The sequence below is a fragment of the Camelus ferus genome, chromosome 8, assembly GCF_009834535.1.
Source record: "Camelus ferus isolate YT-003-E chromosome 8, BCGSAC_Cfer_1.0, whole genome shotgun sequence".
In the NCBI taxonomy this organism is placed as follows: domain Eukaryota; kingdom Metazoa; phylum Chordata; class Mammalia; order Artiodactyla; family Camelidae; genus Camelus; species Camelus ferus.
In genome coordinates this window covers 62,193,985-62,211,922 of record NC_045703.1, presented here as the reverse complement: position 1 = coordinate 62,211,922, position 17,938 = coordinate 62,193,985, and the positions used below count along the sequence as shown (strand labels likewise).

Below are 17,938 nucleotides of genomic sequence, written 5' to 3'. Positions count from 1 at the left end.
ATTTACTCAGAAATTCACTGATGAAAATGTTAATATCATCCAAAACACCCAGAGGAATGTTGACTGAGTATCTAGGTACCCTGTGGCCCAGCCAAGTTGATGCATAAAATTCACCACCATAGTGTCCGAGAGCACCCCTGGCAGGTGTGCATAGCAGCACACTGGAAACAAGAGAAGCCCCTTCCTCCTGCACTGTCTGTCTGTCATCCCCTACTGACAAAGCTTAATATGGTACCAGCTGGCAAAGGAGAAATGTTTATAGGTCCAGCTCCAATATCACAAAGTAAGGCAATAAATCACTAACTGGCACAAACACTCATACTCGTCTAGTTTCAAGAGATGTTTTCGTATTTGCTTGGTGTTAGAAGTTACAAACGTGTTATACTTCACCTTTAAATATTTCAGCTCGTATTTAAAAAAAATAAGGACACTATTCTACTTAATTATTTACAACAAGGTGGGATTTCCAGAGAAACAAATGCAATTTTACTATTAAGGTTATATGATTTAAATGTTAGAGGACTGGGAGACATTTAGTTAACTCTCAAAATTGCACATTTTTCCATATTTGTTAGAATCAACAGTAGTCTGAATTTTTATGACCATATGTACTACATAAATTTAAAACTATATTATTTTCAGGTAATTGTTTCCTCTTTACTAAGTTAACATTTATTAGCCAGATTTCCTTTCAAGCCCCAGCATGTGCTAAATTTTAGCATAATTTTATGCTGGAAATTTTTTACCTTATTCTAAAAGGGAGGTGTAGAAAAAGCATTAAAGGCAGTTTAGAATTTAAGCTGGCCAAAGGTTATCACACACATCAGAGAATTTTAATTTGAAGAGTATCCCTCTTCTCTATAATGTTCTGCTCATAAAAGGCATTCTACCTTCAAGCAAACAGTTGATGAATTCAACTTTTAGTGACCTATGTGACTCACGACTACAGCAAGATATGTTCATTCCATAATACTATCTGCATAAGGCCTGATGCAAGCTTGTGTCTGCCAGGTTTATCACTTTCCCCCTGGATCTTTTGGTTTCCTTTTTGAATGAAAGGGACGTATCTACAGGTTATTAAATATTACAATATACTATTATTTCATTTCTCTTTACCTCTTCTAATCGGTAATAACTAGAAAAGTTAGATTGGGATTGTGTAGAGTCTGTAATGTTAGATTTCATTCTGTGAGAGCCAGTAAGTTTACTTATCCCCCATCCTCCACTCCTCCACACCCTGTCCCAAGGAAAAAGAAAATGTCAGAGCGGTAATCATGAAGAATCTTCTATCAATTCTCAAACCTCCTGTCCATTAGAACATTTCCAGACACTCCACGATGTCTTGCATGCTGTCAGTCTACAATAAGGATTTGCTGAAAGAATCAGGGCACTTCTCTCTGCACGTCATTTTGCACTAAAAACTCAATAGTTCTGACTGATACTGATTTGCAGAAAGAGGTACATACATCTGATGACATCTGTTAAAATTCAGAATAACCCTTTCTAAATTTCTCACTAAAACTGAAACTAACAGGTGCTTGTGAACCTACTGAAAAAGTTAATTGTCAGTTAAGGATATTTCAACATAATTAAAGCTCTAACAATTAAAATCAATTATTAAGTAACTTAATAAACAAAAAGAAAAAAGACTCAAACTATTCCAGCTTCACTCTTTATATTATATTACCATAGTAATTTTAATTTTACTAAATCTTAGCCTTTTTTCTGAAAATAAATTTAAAAAATAATGGCTGGAGAATACCTTTTAAGCTGTGGTTAAGATTCAAAGGTTATAGTTCAAGTGCTCAACTAATTTAATGAGAACCGCTCCACCCCACCCCCATCATATATTTGTCTGCACCTAAAAATAAAAGGAGTAAAGATGATCTCTACGGTCAAATGGGGAAGTAATGTGAAAACGTACTGAAAACAATCAGGCCTCTGACAAGTATTACTCCTCAGTATAACACAGAGGAAAATACATGGATTTATCCCAGACAATGGGGATGGAATTTTTGCTTACTAGCTGTGTGGTTCTGTGGGGATGTACTTTAAGCACAATCCAAAAATTGAAAATTCTAGGGTTATTGTGAGAGTTAAAGGCTAACATTTAAAAAGTGCCTAGTAGATTAAAAAAAAGCTACCATAGTTTTAATATTCATTCAACAAATCACTCCCTTGCTAAAATCCCTCCAGCAGCTACCCACTGCTAGAGAAGAAACTCTAAACTCCACATGTATCTGGCTTCCACTTCTCTGACCTCATCTCCTACTTTTCGTCATTCTGTAACAAGCCAAGCACATTCAGTCTCTTTCCTCTGCCTATTAGGCAGACTTTGTATTGCCAGCTCAACTTCCCGATTTTGGTCCAAAGCCTCAGAAAACTTCCTGACCACCCGAACTATGCCCATTCTCTACCCGCTGACGTTGTTTTATATCCCTCTTTCATTTATTGAAATTGTTCATTGCCAATTTCTTTCCAATTAGAATGTAAACTCCCTGAAGGACAAGACTTTTGTCTTTTCAACCCTGTCTCCAGGACCTAGTACCAGGCCAGGCTGAGGTGAGAGACATATGACTCAGATGCAAAACTGAGGATGCCAAATAGTTCAGCAATCCAGGAAAGTACTAATGCAACATTCTAAAAAATAAAAATTTAATGCAGAAAACCATGCTTAACTATCAAAAACTTTACATAGTAAAGACAGGATCCACTCAGCACCTACGTGACTCATCCTGATGCCGGCCCTGCTTCACACAGGACTTGCCAACAATTTAACTAAGCGCTTACCACAAGCCAAGTATTAACGCTCCCTGAGGCTGCAGAAGAGCAAAAGAACGGGAAAACTACAAAAGACTGGGATTTAGACTTTTGAGAGCTTATGTCCTATGGCTTCAGAGCGTTGATGCACTGTCACTTTAGTACACATTCAAAGAGTAAAAAGTTCAGCATGACTAATAATACGGTACAACTTGTCATCAAAGACTTAACAATTAATACTTTCACCCATTCCTCCACCACTAGAAAACCACGACCAGGAGCCTTCGGTCCCAGGGTGTGAGAATTGGAACTCCCAGGGCAGGATGATTCATTCATTCATTCAGAAGCAGGACTACTTGAGTGCGCTTGGCCTTTAACGAAAAGAAACGAAACCCGGGAGAGTAGATACAAATTTAATAAGCTTAACTTCCGTAACAAAGCACTGGTGGCTGGGGAGAGGTGGTTGAAAATACAAACACTCTTACAAGAAAGAAGTGACTGTCTCAGCTCATCACCGCTGGAAGGCCTCCGGGAGACGCGACTCCAGGTCTCCCGCCATCAGGGGGGCTGGACCAGCTCCGCGCTGGGAGGGACGCGGCCCCACCCACCGCGGCCCGCCGCTCTCCGCTCCCCCAGAGAAACGCGGGGGACCCCAGCGCGCAAGCGCCAACCCGCCAAGTGTAGGCCCGCCGCCCGCCACAGCGCCTGCGCAGAAGACAGAGCAGGGGAAGGGGCGAAACCAGGAGGGAGAGAGGAGCGCGCGTAAATGCTAGAGAGGCGGGCAAAGCCGGGCTTGGGGGAGGGCTCGTCTTCCGGAAAGTCTGCATTCCCGGACGGGCAGAGTCGCCGCTCACCAAACTCCCGCTTGTGAGATGACCGGAGAAAGTCGGCTACCCTCTGTACCCATCGGAGATCTTCAGACAGAAGCCTTCAGGATGAAATCTGGACCCGCAGGAGGCCGGCTCCCCAGACAGCGGAGGGAAGCGTGGCGGGGGCACGCATGCGTGGTAGGCTCTCTCCACGTGCAGCCGGGCCGCGGCCTCCCCGCGCTCGGAGGCCCCGCCCCGGCCCCGCCCCCGGCCTCCGCATCCTTCCGGACGCGCGGAGCCGGCGAAGAGGAAGGAGGTTGGGCCTCGCGGCTCGGCCCCGCCTCGGCACTCTCCTATTGGACCTGGGTGAGGGCACCCCCTCCCACCGCCTTCCCATTGGAGCGCGCGTGCAAGCGGCGCACCCCATTGGGCCGTGCGGATTTGGGCACCAAATTCAAAGATTTTAAAAGTACCAGCTGGCGCCTTTTAGAAGCTAGAGCTCTGAGAAGCTGGCCGCCCCGTCTTACGTCGCGGTGGCAGTTCCCTCACCTGAGGCGGACTCCACTTGTCCTGGCATGAGCCGGCGCCCCTGCAGCTGCTCCCCACGGCCGCCCTCCGGTTCCTGCCGCTGCAGCTACGGCGCCCTGACAGCCGCCGGGCTCCCTCGCCCCTCGGACGGTGGGTGAGAGGAGAGGGCGCGAGCGGGGCTCGCGTTCCCGGAGGGGTGCCCGGTGCAGGGGGACAGGGGGGACCGCGACCCGGGCCCGACACCCTTCCGAGGCTGCGCGTGCGGCCCCTCGCTGGGCCTCGGGCGGGCCCCGGCGGGCCCCGGCGGGCCCCGGGACCGGGGGAACGATGGCTGGGGTCCGGGGAGGGGGAGCAGGGGTGCAGAGGTTGGATGGCGGGCCGGGGTCCCGCCGTGCACGCCGAACCTGGGCGCCAGTACCCGGGGAGGTGCAGGTGAGGGCCTCCCGAGTTGCCCTTTTTCGCGGGGAAGGGCAATCTATCTCCACCCCGCCGGCCTGGGCGCCAAATGCCCCTTCCCCTCCCCCACCCCACCCCGGGCTGCTTCTCTGACAGGCCCACGAGCGGGGGCCCCCAGGATCGGCCAGGGTCCCGATGCGCACTTCTTGCGCCCCTGTTCCATGTCTGTCCCGAACCTCAGGTCCGATGTCAGTCCCCCCGGGTTTTCACCACCTCAGTCTTCCTGGCGGGCGCGGGAGATCGTGCTCGCGGTTATCTCCCGCCTCCTCCAGGCCCGCGCCCTGAAGGGCCCCCTTCCGACCCCTCAGGATTTCCAGGGTCTCCCCTCAACCCACTCCCGCCAATTGGAGGGACCCCCCTCATCGGACTGGGCCCTGTTGGGATGTCCAAACAAAAACGTTCAATTTCTCCTTTTTCCCCTATTACCCAGTGACTCAAGTCTCAAGGCCTGGAGTCAAAAGGAGAGAGGGGGAAAAGAATGCACTTTTTAATACAAAACCATGGATTTATCCAAACGTAGTCGATTTTGAAGAACTTGGGAAGAAGATTTGAGAATTGAAGAATTCTTTTTTTGTTTTGGGGTTTTTTTTTCCTGTGCTCCTGAAAAGCTAGTCTTTTATTCCAACTCCTGGATGGAAGGCACTCAAATAAACGCTTACTTTTATCCCCTTTGTTGCTATCTCTAAAAGAGATTCAGATGCATTCATTTTACCTCAGAAATTACCCAAAATTTTGAAAATTAGCAACTTGATATTGTGATATTTGGTAATCACTGAAAGACGCCCCTTATTTTAAGGAAAGGAATTTAGAAAACTCAAAAAACAATTTTAACAGGTTAAGTCTATTTGTAGAAGACCCTGGATCTTAAATCTCCCTGTGAAGTTCTAGAGATTGGTGGCTTTAAGAACGGATATTTTTTGATTGCTTAATTCCAGTTGTCTTTACTACCTTGCTCCTCAAGACCTTCAAGAGAATATTTACTGTCCCTCTGGATTTTTTTTTCCCTGTTTACAAGTTTGAGGAAATGAAATGAAAAAATGTATTATATTCAAATGCTTCTGAAAGTAGTCTTTTCTAAGATTTTCTCTTAGGGATTATGGCTGATTTGCAGTTTATGGCGGCAAGCCTTGGGGCTCTCTGAAATTCTTAAGGAATAGCCATGGCTCTCACGTTGGGCACATGCTGGTTATCTTGCAGGTACTGGAGATTGTGGAACTTAATTATTTAGTATTGGAATAGCTGTGAAGATTTTTAATTTTAAACACTGTAGTCTAGTTAACTCTGATATTTTAATATGAAGTGTCAGATCTATATTGGAAAGTTAAATAGGTTAAGTACAGTGAACTATAATACAGTTTTTCATGATTGGACTATTGAGTCAGTAAATAAGAGTTTTAAGAAATGTAGTGCTGAGTCTACCAGCTCCACGAGGTAGATATTAGTATCTCCATTTCAGAAAAAGTGAAAGAGTAATTGAATGGTCTAGATCACAAAGCTAGTCAAAAGACTGAGCAAGGATTTTCATTTGAAGTTGGATATGATTCCCAGGAAAAATATTTAATTCTCTGAAATGCATGGTCTGTGCAGAGTGTATTTTGCTACCTTTAAAATGTTCATGATTTGCATCATAAAGAATATGAAGGGATTTGGCTTTAAAAAATAATGTGAAAATGGATTGTATTTATTGAACCATATGTGACAGAGGCTCTGCCATGCATTTAGTCCATTTTTGTTTTACCACATTTTATAAATGAGGAAACAGGCTTTAAGAGTTTACTTGCTCAGTGTTTTGTTTTGTTTTGTTTTGTTTTTGAAACCTTAGATGCTCAAGATTTAAACACCAGGGAATTGTTTACTCCACTTTCTTTCATCATCCACAACGAATACAGTATGTCTCCAACCTCTGTTGACTTTACCCTTCTAAAAATATCTCAGATCTATCCAGTTACCCTCGTTTCCACTGTGGTTATCCTAGTCTCAGGTGCCTTACATTCTGGACGCCTGTGATAAGCTCTTCTAACTAGTCTCCCTGCTTCCACTCGTACCTTCCTATAATTCATTCTCCACAACTGCCAATCATTTTTTTTTTTAATGTAAACCAAATGTCTCTATTTAGAACCCCTCAAAGTCTCTTTATTACACGATAAATAAAATCCATCTACCTTAAAAATTCTACAGAGCATTCTATATCTCTCCAGCCTTAATTTTCAATCAATTCTTCCCCTAGCTTGCTAAGTTGCAGCCCTGCAAGCCATCCTCTTCTTGAAAGCTCTGCACTTGTCCTTGCATCCAGGTCCACCTCTGTCTGAATTTTGACAAGGCTTTCAGATTTCAGAATGTCACCTCCAGAAGATCTTCCCTGACTGGTTTCTTTCCCTCTCCACATGCTGTCATTAAGTAGGCATTGGATAAATGAATGAAGTGGCAAAACTAGACTCAACCCTCATCTATCTGATTCAAGAAGTCACAGAACCATGTAATACTCTTTTTCCCTTCCAGAATAGCATCAGATGAATTATATTTTCCAAATTGTTTAGGGGCATTTGGGTTGGTGGTGGGGAAGCACTGAACTACTTAGAAGATATGGAATCAGCTTTTTATAGTCTGCTTTCAGCCTCCTTTTATATTAAAAGGTGGAAATTTTACATGGAGATTTTTAAAAGAATGTTACATAACTTCACACTTTAAATCTACAACCAGCATGCAGATTTCGGAACTAGTGAAAGGAACCAGAGTTCCTTGGAGAAATAACTGATTCTATGGCTGGAACGAGGGAAAAACAAGATGAGCCTGACCTTCTTGTTTAGTGCCAAAAAGTAAGGAATGTCAAGTGAACATGGACTTACAATGGCAAACGTTGGGACATTTTGAGCAACAACATAAATAATGTACTATTAGATTATAACCGGAAGTCTGGAAGTCTGTTTTTTTATACTTTTTTTTAATGTTCTTTATCTCACTTCCCAGGTGAGATAGTGGAAGGAATACTGAATTTACAGTCCAGAAGAATAACCATGCCCTCTTAACTACCTGTCAAATCCTGTGCAAGTTACTTAGATAAGTTTCAGTGTTCTCATTTGTAAATAATAGTGCCTCTCCATTCTCCCTTATAAGGTTGTGAGAACCAAGTGTTTGGAAACAAACTGGAAATTGTTAACACTTAAACAATTGTAAGGGGTAGTTGAATCATTACTAGCTCTAAATTTAAAGAACTGTCCATATTCAAAGAATAATGTGGAATGAAAGAAGATCTATAGGATAGTCTCCCAGTAACTGAGTTCTAAAGACAGCAGAGGAAGAATGACTTTGAAAAGAATTGGGTTTCTGAAATACGGTTTCAGGTCTCTTCCCTTTAGGCAGCCAAACAAAAGAAAAGGTGTGTCTTTGTAGGTGGCTTCTTTATAATCCTCTCACATAAAATTCGGTCCTGTGTAAATCATATGTAATTCTTAAGGCAAAAATTAAAATATCTTCGAATTTTTTTACCCTTCTTGGGAGTAAAAGAGAACCACTCAGAATAATTTGTTCTAGAGTTAGGGTTAATTTGGGGGTTAATTACTTTATGCCCCTGAACTCTTAGTTTAAATTTAATCTTTAGGGTCAGTTCAAGGTTTATTGGGTCCTAGAGCACATACCATGTGTCTTTCACTGTGCTAGACATTTGGAACTAGGATTCTTTTCTATTAAGATGTTCTTTAGTACTTTGACTTAAAGTTTCTGCTCTAAGTAAAACCAGTAAAGTTAATATGAAAAGATTACCAGTATTTAGTATGGACTAAATGTGCTGCGTGTACATACATTTACTTACAGGGTAAATTGTTACCTACATATGATTGGTTTGCAGGAGGTATAGTAGATGGGGTACATTTGAAGTACATACCATCTGTATACTCTGCCTTCAAAAATGCTAAGCAGTTTTTATGAACTCATCTACTATCTTCTGTCCCAGAACTATGCCTGTGTTCACATTATCTTTCAAAATGAATGCCCCTTCCCAGCCTCTATGTCCTGACAAAATCCTAAACATCCTTCAAAGCTGTTGTTCTCAACTGAGGAATGGGGAGAATTTTGTTTCTTCTGCCTTCCTCCAACTGCCAACATTTGGCAATAAGTAGTAACTGGAGACATTTTTTTTTTTATTTTCCTGCCTAGGGAGTAGCAGCTGCTCATGGCATCAAATGGGTAAAAGTTGCTAAACATCCTACAGTGCACAGGACAGCTCCCAACAACAGAATAGTCTGGGCCAAAATGTCAGTAGTTTGGTTAACTTATGGATGATTAAACTTACCGCCTTTCCTGTCCTTTCTCCAAACTACCTGTAGATTTCTTGATTAATTATTGTGAGGCTTATAATAATTGCTAATGTTTAAATGTATGATTTTTTGTTATTTTTATCAAAATTGTTTTGACCCTTATACATTCCCCTCCATTGTTTTAAATATATTTCTAGAAGTATTTGATCACTGTATCTTTTACCTCAGACCCCATTCTAGATGTATCACATTTCCTTATTTGTCCCATAAGCACAGCTATTTATTAAATAGTCCCTTTTGTCACTATTTTCTGCTTAATCAGATGTAGACTTTAAAAGTCAGATGTTACATAGATTTAAAAGCAAACTGTTCTGAAGTGCCCCTTTAAGAAGATGTATATACTTACAAGACTTTAGTAATATTTTCTCGTATTATTGTTTCATGTCAATAATTAAACTTGAATAATTTCACAGCTACATGGGCAATACACGTGCTGAGAGAATGCAAACTAAGTCTCTATGTCCCAAACTTTAAGAAGTAGAGATATGTTGAAATTTTGCCATTAGGCGATAAATAATGTCATGTTCTTTTTGTAGGTTGTAAAGAAGAAAGTTCTACTCTCTCTGTTAAGATGAAGTGTGATTTTAATTATAACCGTGTTCATTCTGAAGTTAAACCTGTAAAACCTGATGACAGTCGAAGACAAGGTTCCTGCACTCCTGCATATTTGGAAGATTCTTACAAAGGCCGCACTAAAGACTATGAAAGGTTATCAGATATTGGGTCACCAATTGTGAGCCCCAGGATTGTAGAACTTGAAACTGAAAACAAGCCCTTGCATAATAAGGAAAATCAGCATGTGCAACAGACACTTAATAGTTCAAATGACGCAGAAGAACTAGAGACCGGTGGCCCTTATGAAGACAGTGGCTACTCTTCATTTTCACAACAAAGTGGCCTCAGTGAACATGAAGACAGTAGCCTTCCCCTGGTGGAAAATTTCAGTGACAGTCCGCAGTCTTGCCTGCCACAGACGCAAAGCCCAGACCACTATCCCAACAAAAACTTGCTGCCCGCTCTTCATTTTGCAAAAGTGGTTTGTTCAACATTAAAAAAAAATTCTAAGCGAAATCCTAAAATAGACCGGGAGAAGCTGAAAGAATTTATATCCAGTGGAAATTTCAGATTACAGAATATAATTGGCAGGAAAATGGGCCTAGAATGTGTAGATATTCTCAGTGAACTCTTTCGAAGGGGACTCAGACATCTCTTAGCAAATATTTTAACACAGCTCAGTGATATGGACTTAATCAAGTAAGTATCGTTGCTCTGAGTGTATTAGTATAATCCATTGAACATTTTTGTTAGATGGCTCAGTACCACCAGCTCATGCCAAGACTTAGTAGGTAGTCTTGTGCTGTATAATTGAGGTAGCAACTTTTGTCTGGTTGCTAGTATTTTACTGCCTGTGTAACACTAAGATGAAAGAATGAAAGTATGATTTAATCCAGTTCTTTCAAATTTCATATTTATGCTGTGTTAGAAAACTTTCTGTTAGATTGGGATCTTTTGGTTTTTTTTGTTGTTGTTCTGAAATTGCTAATAGATAAGCTACATCTTTTGGGCTTACCTTGTAAACAACAGCCTAGGTCTAATGTACAGGTCCAATAAGAATTATGATTTTTGTCCCACTTGAAAGTGAAATAATTTCTGTTCTTCTTAGGCCATTTTCAATGTAGGGCTCCTAAATTGGACAGTGATGAAAATATGGAAACCCACAAATGGATCTGATTATGACTGTTTCTTAGAAACCTTCTGTTAAACTACCCTTTCTTCCTTGTTCCACTAGAGAAAATCTGTTAGGCTGAGGTAACTGAGAATTAAGATGTTTATAAAGACTGTTGGATTAGATTGCCTCCAGCTCAACTGAGTTCATTTTTGGCTTTTTGAAAAAAAATTTTTAGAGGTACTCTTTGTGTTACTTTACACTGGTTCATGAAGTATAGCTGAAGCAAAACAGACATAAGTATTGATTTTTATTATCGGCTAGCTTCTTGAGGGATAATCAACATCACAACATTTTAGTTAACAAAATGGATTTTTTTAATTGATTTCTATTAACAGCAGTTTATTCTCAAGTTCTTTGAAATTTGTCTATAACATTACCAAATAGCCAAGATGGTGCCATATATACAATGGGGCTGCTTATGTAATACTTGTGGATATTGTGAAAAAATGAAGTACGAAGCAGTGGTTCTTAAGCCTGGACGCACTTGGAATTACTTGATAGTGAGCTTTCAAAAAAATCCAGAGCCCTGGCCCCCATTTTTGTTAATTAAACCCAAGTGACTATCCATGGGGCATCCTTAAATCTTAATGAATGCCTCAGTCAATTCTAATGTATAGCACAGCTAATAGAAATTTCTCTTTTGCACTGTCATTGTTCCTGTAATATATTCATCTTAGCTCTTTGTGATGCTCTAATTGTTTCCTTTATAATTTACTTTTCCAGTGTGTCTAAGGTGAGCACAACTTGGAAGAAGATTCTAGAAGATGATAAGGGGGCATTGCAATTGTACAATAAAGCAATACAAAGAATTACTGTAAGTCTTGGCAGTTGTTGTAATTTTAATATATAGCAGTGCTTATTACCTTTAGAAAGAGAGGAAAATAGTAAAGATAACAAATGATACGGAAATCCTTTATATCATAACTCATTAAAAAATTCAAAGATAAAGGGGATGAGATCCCACCCCAGTCGTTTATTTCTTAGGTTCTCCATAGAAATGAAATGTCCAAAAGTAAAGGGAAAATTACTCAGGTCTCAGATGGTGAGGGTTGACCGTTAGCCAGTCTTGGTTACCATTTGTATTTTTCTGTTAACAAGTATTCAGTAAGTTACCTACATATTGAAGATTCTTAATGTAGGAAGGGGATTGATTTACTTTCCAAAATAGTAACTTTGGAGATAGTTCTGAGAATAAAGATCAATACATGATTAAAATTTTCAGGCCCAGGAGTTGGCATACTTAGGTCCAAATTTTGGTGCTGCTACTTACTAGCCCTGTAACTTAGACAAACATTGCTTAAATTCTCCAAGTTCAGTGTCTTTATTTATAAACTGGTGTTATGGAAATTTTTCTAATCTTAAAAGATTGTTTTGAATCCATTCATAACACTGAGATGACACTTAAACATGACTGTTGCCATCTGCTGGTGGCCTGGAAGAATGACCTTTTGTCCTGGCAGTAGTGCTTTATAAATCATGTATTAAGTGCTAGATACTAAACATGTAAAGTACTTTGTCAATTTCTGATTTGCAGTTTCTCTCAATAACTTCGTTGTTAGGCTTTAAATGTCTGAATAGTTGTGTGTGGCTGTGCTTAACCATGTGCAAGTAAATCGGATGCAAGAATAAATCCTTTTTATTCTCATTTGTCCTTTTTTACATGCACAGACATAAAAATGCCTGCTTGATGAGAATACGAGAGAATGTTTTTTAGTCCTATTAAAACTTTTTTTTTTTAATTAGGAAAAGAACATTAAGTTTTCACCACATGCTTCAACCAGAGAATATGTTTTATTCAGAACTGCATTAGCGTCTGTGCAAAAATCAGCAACCCAGACTCTCCCCAAAAAAGATGCTCGAACCAAGTTACCTGATCCAGGTGATCAGAAAGGTTCTACTTATAGTCGACACAGTGAATTCTCTGAGGTAATTATTTGTTTAATAAATTAGAAACATATGGAGCATTTATTAAAAGGGTGTAGAGTATGAAAACCATTTATAATTCAATTAATCAAATTAGGAAAGTACACAGATGTCTTTTTATGCCAAAATAATACATATAATTTGTCATTGTTTATGATAGTTCAGTGGTGTTGAGATCTGATTTGGAAGCACTAAGAAGATAAGGAAAACCTTGATTTTGAAGTTTCTTATAAAACTTTTCAATATTGCATTTCACAATTACTGCCCTAAATAACTGAGGAGCAGGGCTAAGCAGGAAGAGGCCAACTTTCAGAAACTGAGGACCTCCAAGTATACTTTTAAATCATTGAGTAATGTGTATTCTACTCACACGTGAATAATTTTGCAAGCTTAATTTTAAAAACCACCATCTGCATGTTTTGAAATAAAATGTTCACTGTCTTATATAATATATAATAAAATTTAGTTTTCTGTCTTAAATGTTCCTGATATAACTAACAGAACACGTAGTTATTCAAAAACACTTATTGAGCATTTTATCAGGCACTGCATAGATACGGAAACATGGTACCCTTCACAGCTACATAAAGATCAATGCCATATAATGTGGTAGGTGCTTTAAAAAAAATAGAACTAGAGGTAAAAGAGTAACCAACTCCTGAGTGACACCAGGAAGACCTCACAGAAAAGGTGGCATTTAAGTTAGGTAATGATGTGTGAGTAGCATTCATGAATAAAAGAGCATTTTGTAGCATTAGGAAATGGCCACTGGACCAATTGACAAGTAATAACTCTCACTCTTTGAACAGTAAGCTTAAGGGCGGGAGTTGTGTGTGACATTGGTGCTTTACACATGTATTGGGGTAGAGGTGCCCTTGTTTTTACTAAGTTACATTCAGTCCTTACTAAAATCTGTTTATGGATTTTTTTTCTTTCCAGGTTGCCAAGACTTTGAAAAAGAACGAAAGCCTCAAAGCCTGTGTTCGCTGTAATTCACCTGCAAAATATGATTGCTATTTACAACGGGCAACCTGTAAACGGGAAGGCTGTGGATTTGATTATTGTACAAGGTGCCTATGTAATTATCACACCACCAAAGACTGTTCAAATGGCAAGCCCCTAAAAGCCAGTTATAAAATGGGTCCTCTACCTGGCACTAAGAAAAGCAAGAAGAATTTACGAAGATTGTGATCTCTTATGAAATCAATTGTAACTGATCATGAAGGTTAGTTAGAAAAATGTTAGATTTTAATTTAAAACATAAAAAAAATAAATGTCTTGTGATTTTCAATTTTATGTTGAAATCAATGTACATGGGATTTTTTTGCCCAGTGAGCAAAGAGGATGTACACCTCTTAAAATATTTTACAATTTAATGTGAAAAAGTTTAAAACTCTCAATATAAACCAGAAAATTTAAATATTTTAAGAAAAAGGGAAACTAGTTATCTGATGATTGTGATTCAGAGGTAAAATAAAATTGATTCAATTTTATGGTAAAGGAAAGCCATGTAATTTTACCTTGACAGTCTTAAATATAACTCTTGGTTACCATCTTTTAGCATTTGAGACATTTTATTTGCTTTACCAAATTAATAATACCAATTGAAATATCAACTTCTGGTGTCTGTTAATTTAAATGTTTTGTCACCTTTAACCTCTTTTCCAGTGTGTATATATCCCATAAAGTATCTTTTGTGAAATCTTTCTTGTTTTCCTTATTTGTAAAGTTTGTATGTTTTAATATTTTGTACATATGTAAATATTTCTGTATTTTTATGTGTCAAAATAAGAAAATAAATGTCTTTTGTATATACATGTGAATAAATTTTTTCCCTGTTATGAATAAAAGTGTTACAAGCTTAATAAATATTATGAGTATTTTATTTAGATAAACATTTTAATCCTAGAAACAGCTGAGGTAAGAAGCTGTAGGGGACTCATTGCTATATGTGAAGGCACTGAGTTGATCTTTATCTGTCTATTGCCTGGGGACCTTGTGAGATTACCAGGCTCTACTCTGATAAGAGTTTTCTCCCCACTCAGTATCTAATAGTTGTAGAGGTGGGTCTTGAAATAAGCATCTCGAGGTGGTTCAATAAAAAACCATAAAACAGACTTTGAGAAATACTGGTGTATTAATTCATCATTAAACCAGTTAAACTGTATGGGTTAAACAGCCACCAAAAATAAATAAATAAATAAAAATTATATTGAAAGGATTAAAAAGTATGTAGAATAAAATGTTATCTTTGACTGCAATCAGAGCGTTTGTGCTGATAAGAGCCTAGGACAAGGACATTTTTCCCCCTTAATTCTAAAGTTGAATATATTTTGGTTTCAATTATGCATACAGACAAATTAAGAGTTTGAATTCAGACCAGATGCCTAAAGACTTAAGAGTGGGCCTCACAGATCCTCTCAATCAATAGGGCCTCAAAGAAGCTTAGAAGGTCTTTGCTCTTGATCTCAGAGGAAGCCTGAAGTAGGGGATTTAAATCAGATGGATCTGTGGGTGTGCCTTGTCTAATGGAGTAAAACCGCCAATAAAATTAACACTTTTTTCTTGAGCTATGTTGAGGTAAAAGTTGACAGACAAAAACATTAAGTGTGTCATTTGATGTTTTGACATGCACACATGAAGTCATCACCATCACCACAACTAAGATAATGAACATAACCATCATACCCCAGTGTTTTCCTGCCCATTTGTAAAGCCTCCAATTAGTCCCCAGGCAATCACTGATCTTTATGTCACTGTAGATTAGTTTGTTTTTTCTAGAATTTTGTATAAGTTCATTATGTACTCCTCGTCTGACTATCACTAAATATTCTGAGATTCATGCATTTTGCGTTCATCCCTTTTTCTTAATAAGCAATACACTGTTCGATATACCAGTTCATCTATGTGTATGTTCACCTTTTGTTGGACATCGAGATTTTTCTCCCAGTTTTTTGCTATTAGGATTGAAGGTGCTGTAATCATTTGTATACAAGTCTTTGTAAGTGGTATTCTTTCATTTCTCTTGGTAAATGTCTAGAAGTAGAATGGTTGGATTATATGATCAGTGTATGTTTTAACTTGTTAAGAAAATACCAAAATGTTTCCAAAGGTGCTGTATCATTTTACAATCTCACCAGCAGTGTGTGGGAGTTCCATTTACTTCACCTTCTCATCAGCACTTAGTCTAATTTCAGCTATTCTAATATGTGTGTAGCAGTGTCCCATTGTGGTTTTAATTTACATCCCCCTAATGACTAATGGTGTTTGCCATTGTTATTTGCCATCATACATTTTCTTTGGTCAAGTGTCTAGTCAAACGGTTTTATATGTGTGTATGTGTTACTGTTGATATCTGAGAGTATATACTCCAGGCACAAGTGCTTTATTAAAGTGTGTCTTGTCTTTCAATTTCTTAGTGTATTTGGAAGACTTTATTTTTGATCAAGTCCAGATTATCAATTATTTATCTTTAATGGATGATACTTTTGTTGTTGCATCTCAGAAATCTGCCTAGCCTAAAAGCATGTGTAGCTTTCTCCTGTTTTCTTCTAGAAGCTTTATAGTTGTAAATTTCACATTTATGTCTATTATCCATTTGCAGTTAAATTTTGAATATAGTTTTTTCTTTTCATGCCTTACACATCTTGTGTCAGATTTATTCCTAAGTATTTTATATTTTAATACTATTGTAAATGGTGTCTTTAATCTCAGTTTTCAATTATTTATTTTTAACATATTGAAATGCAATTGATTGATCTTATATCCTACAACCTTGCTAAAGTCAATTAGTTATCAGATTTTCTATGTAGATCACCTATGTCTTCTGAAAATACAGTTTCATTTCTTCCATTAGTCTATATGCCTTTTATTTCTTTTTCTTGCCATATTATACTGGCTTAAGCCTCCAGCAAAATGTTCAATAGAAGAGCCTTTAAAATATCCCGCAATGATCCCATCCTCTTGGTATATACAGCTTTGTGCAGTCTCCCATGCTGCCTCAGGTTTGGTCTATGTGACTAATAGAATAGAGCAGAAGTGATGGCATGTCAGTTCCAAGACTGTTATCAAAGCCATGGTGATTTATATTTCTTTTTCTCTCAGATCCCCCACTGGGGGACGGTCCACTGTGAGCAGCCTACAGAGGGGCCCACATTGTGAGGAACTGAGGTCTTTGGAAAGTCCCACATGGAGGAGAATTGAGCTTCCTTCCAGTTGCTGAGTCTGTGAGTCTTTGGAAAGCAGATCCTCCAGCTCCAGTCTTGGCTTCAGACAGAGTTAGTCCCTGAATACAACTTGAGACACCCAATTAAACTGCTCCCAAATTCCTGACCCCACCACCAGATAATAAATGTTTCTTGTTTTAAGCCCCAAAGTTTGAGGATGATTGTTTATGTGATAATAGACAACTAATTCAAAGTGGGCACACCTTTCTAGGAGCCTCGGATAAGAGAAAGATGAACAGAAGTCTTTCTTCATGCTCTCCAATTAGCTACACTAATGAATATTAAGAAGTTCAAGTTTTCCCCAGGACTCCAAGACATGTAATTTCTTGGCCTGGAAACAATTCTAGCATAAGCACAGGAGGAAAAGCCACCTTACAGCTGCGTAGAAGGTCCCTGAACAAAGAACTCACACTCCCAGACCAAGATAGGTTTGGGACTAGTATGGTCACCAAAATTATTAGGCTATTTGAAGTCTGCTACAGAAGGGAGAATGAACAACATAGATGTTAGTATTTTCATGTTTACTGTGATACATATATTTTTTAAAGTCTTTTTTTTTTTTTTACAGAAAGTCACAGTACTAGCTTAAAGCTTACTAAAACGTCTTTCTTTGTATTCTGGCATCCTTTATGTTTTACGAGTTGAATCTAGATACATCTTACCTCAAATGATTCCTTAGGTGTGTTTCATGTTGTGGCAAGAATAGATGACCACATTCAGAAGGGCCCTGAAGCTGACGCCGCTCAGACGTGGTCTCTCCTGGGAGCTGGTCTCCAAGGCGACTTCCTTTCCAAGGCATCTCTGGTCAGGCCGGTGGGCAGTGTGTACTTTCACACAGTCACTCCTGGCCACGCTAACACAGTGCTGGGACCGCTGGTGTTTCTGATTAGTTGGAGCGACCGTTTAGTAGCAAATGCTACTTCATTGAGACCTTTATTCTACCGAAGAAGGTTAAGGTTTGGCAGCTCTGTATTCATTCTGTACCACTTATGATGGTGGAGATTATATTCCAGCGTTTCTGCTAAAATCTCAACGTGTTCATACTCACTGGTCTTTTGTGAGTGATCTCCTTGTCATATTTCACTGGAGCAAATCCTATATTTGCATGTTAGCACAAAAGCCTTGTTTGCCTTGGACCAAGGCTCATGTCGGTGTGTTACCTGACACCCAGAGGTTAGCATTTCCATGTCCTCT

At 39.2% G+C, this 17,938-nt stretch overlaps 1 protein-coding gene across 5 annotated transcripts; it reads left to right on the top strand.

Annotated features, from left to right (window-relative positions):
- Nucleotides 1-3,731: 3,731 nt before the first annotated feature.
- On the top strand, nucleotides 3,732-13,777 carry FBXO5 (F-box protein 5). Of its 5 annotated transcripts, none has more exons than XM_032485207.1 (5): nucleotides 3,732-3,935; nucleotides 9,403-10,120; nucleotides 11,319-11,409; nucleotides 12,339-12,521; nucleotides 13,458-13,777. In XM_032485207.1, exons 1-5 carry the CDS (start codon nucleotides 3,761-3,763, stop codon nucleotides 13,707-13,709), a joined length of 1,419 nt encoding a protein of 472 aa, XP_032341098.1. In that variant the 5' UTR covers nucleotides 3,732-3,760; the 3' UTR covers nucleotides 13,710-13,777. The 5 variants fall into 5 exon arrangements, with proteins under 5 accessions (XP_032341098.1, XP_032341099.1, XP_032341101.1 ...); XM_032485208.1 differs by having other exon boundaries at nucleotides 3,796-4,247; XM_032485210.1 differs by lacking the exon at nucleotides 3,732-3,935 and adding an exon at nucleotides 4,233-4,251.
- Nucleotides 13,778-17,938: the final 4,161 nt, after the last annotated feature.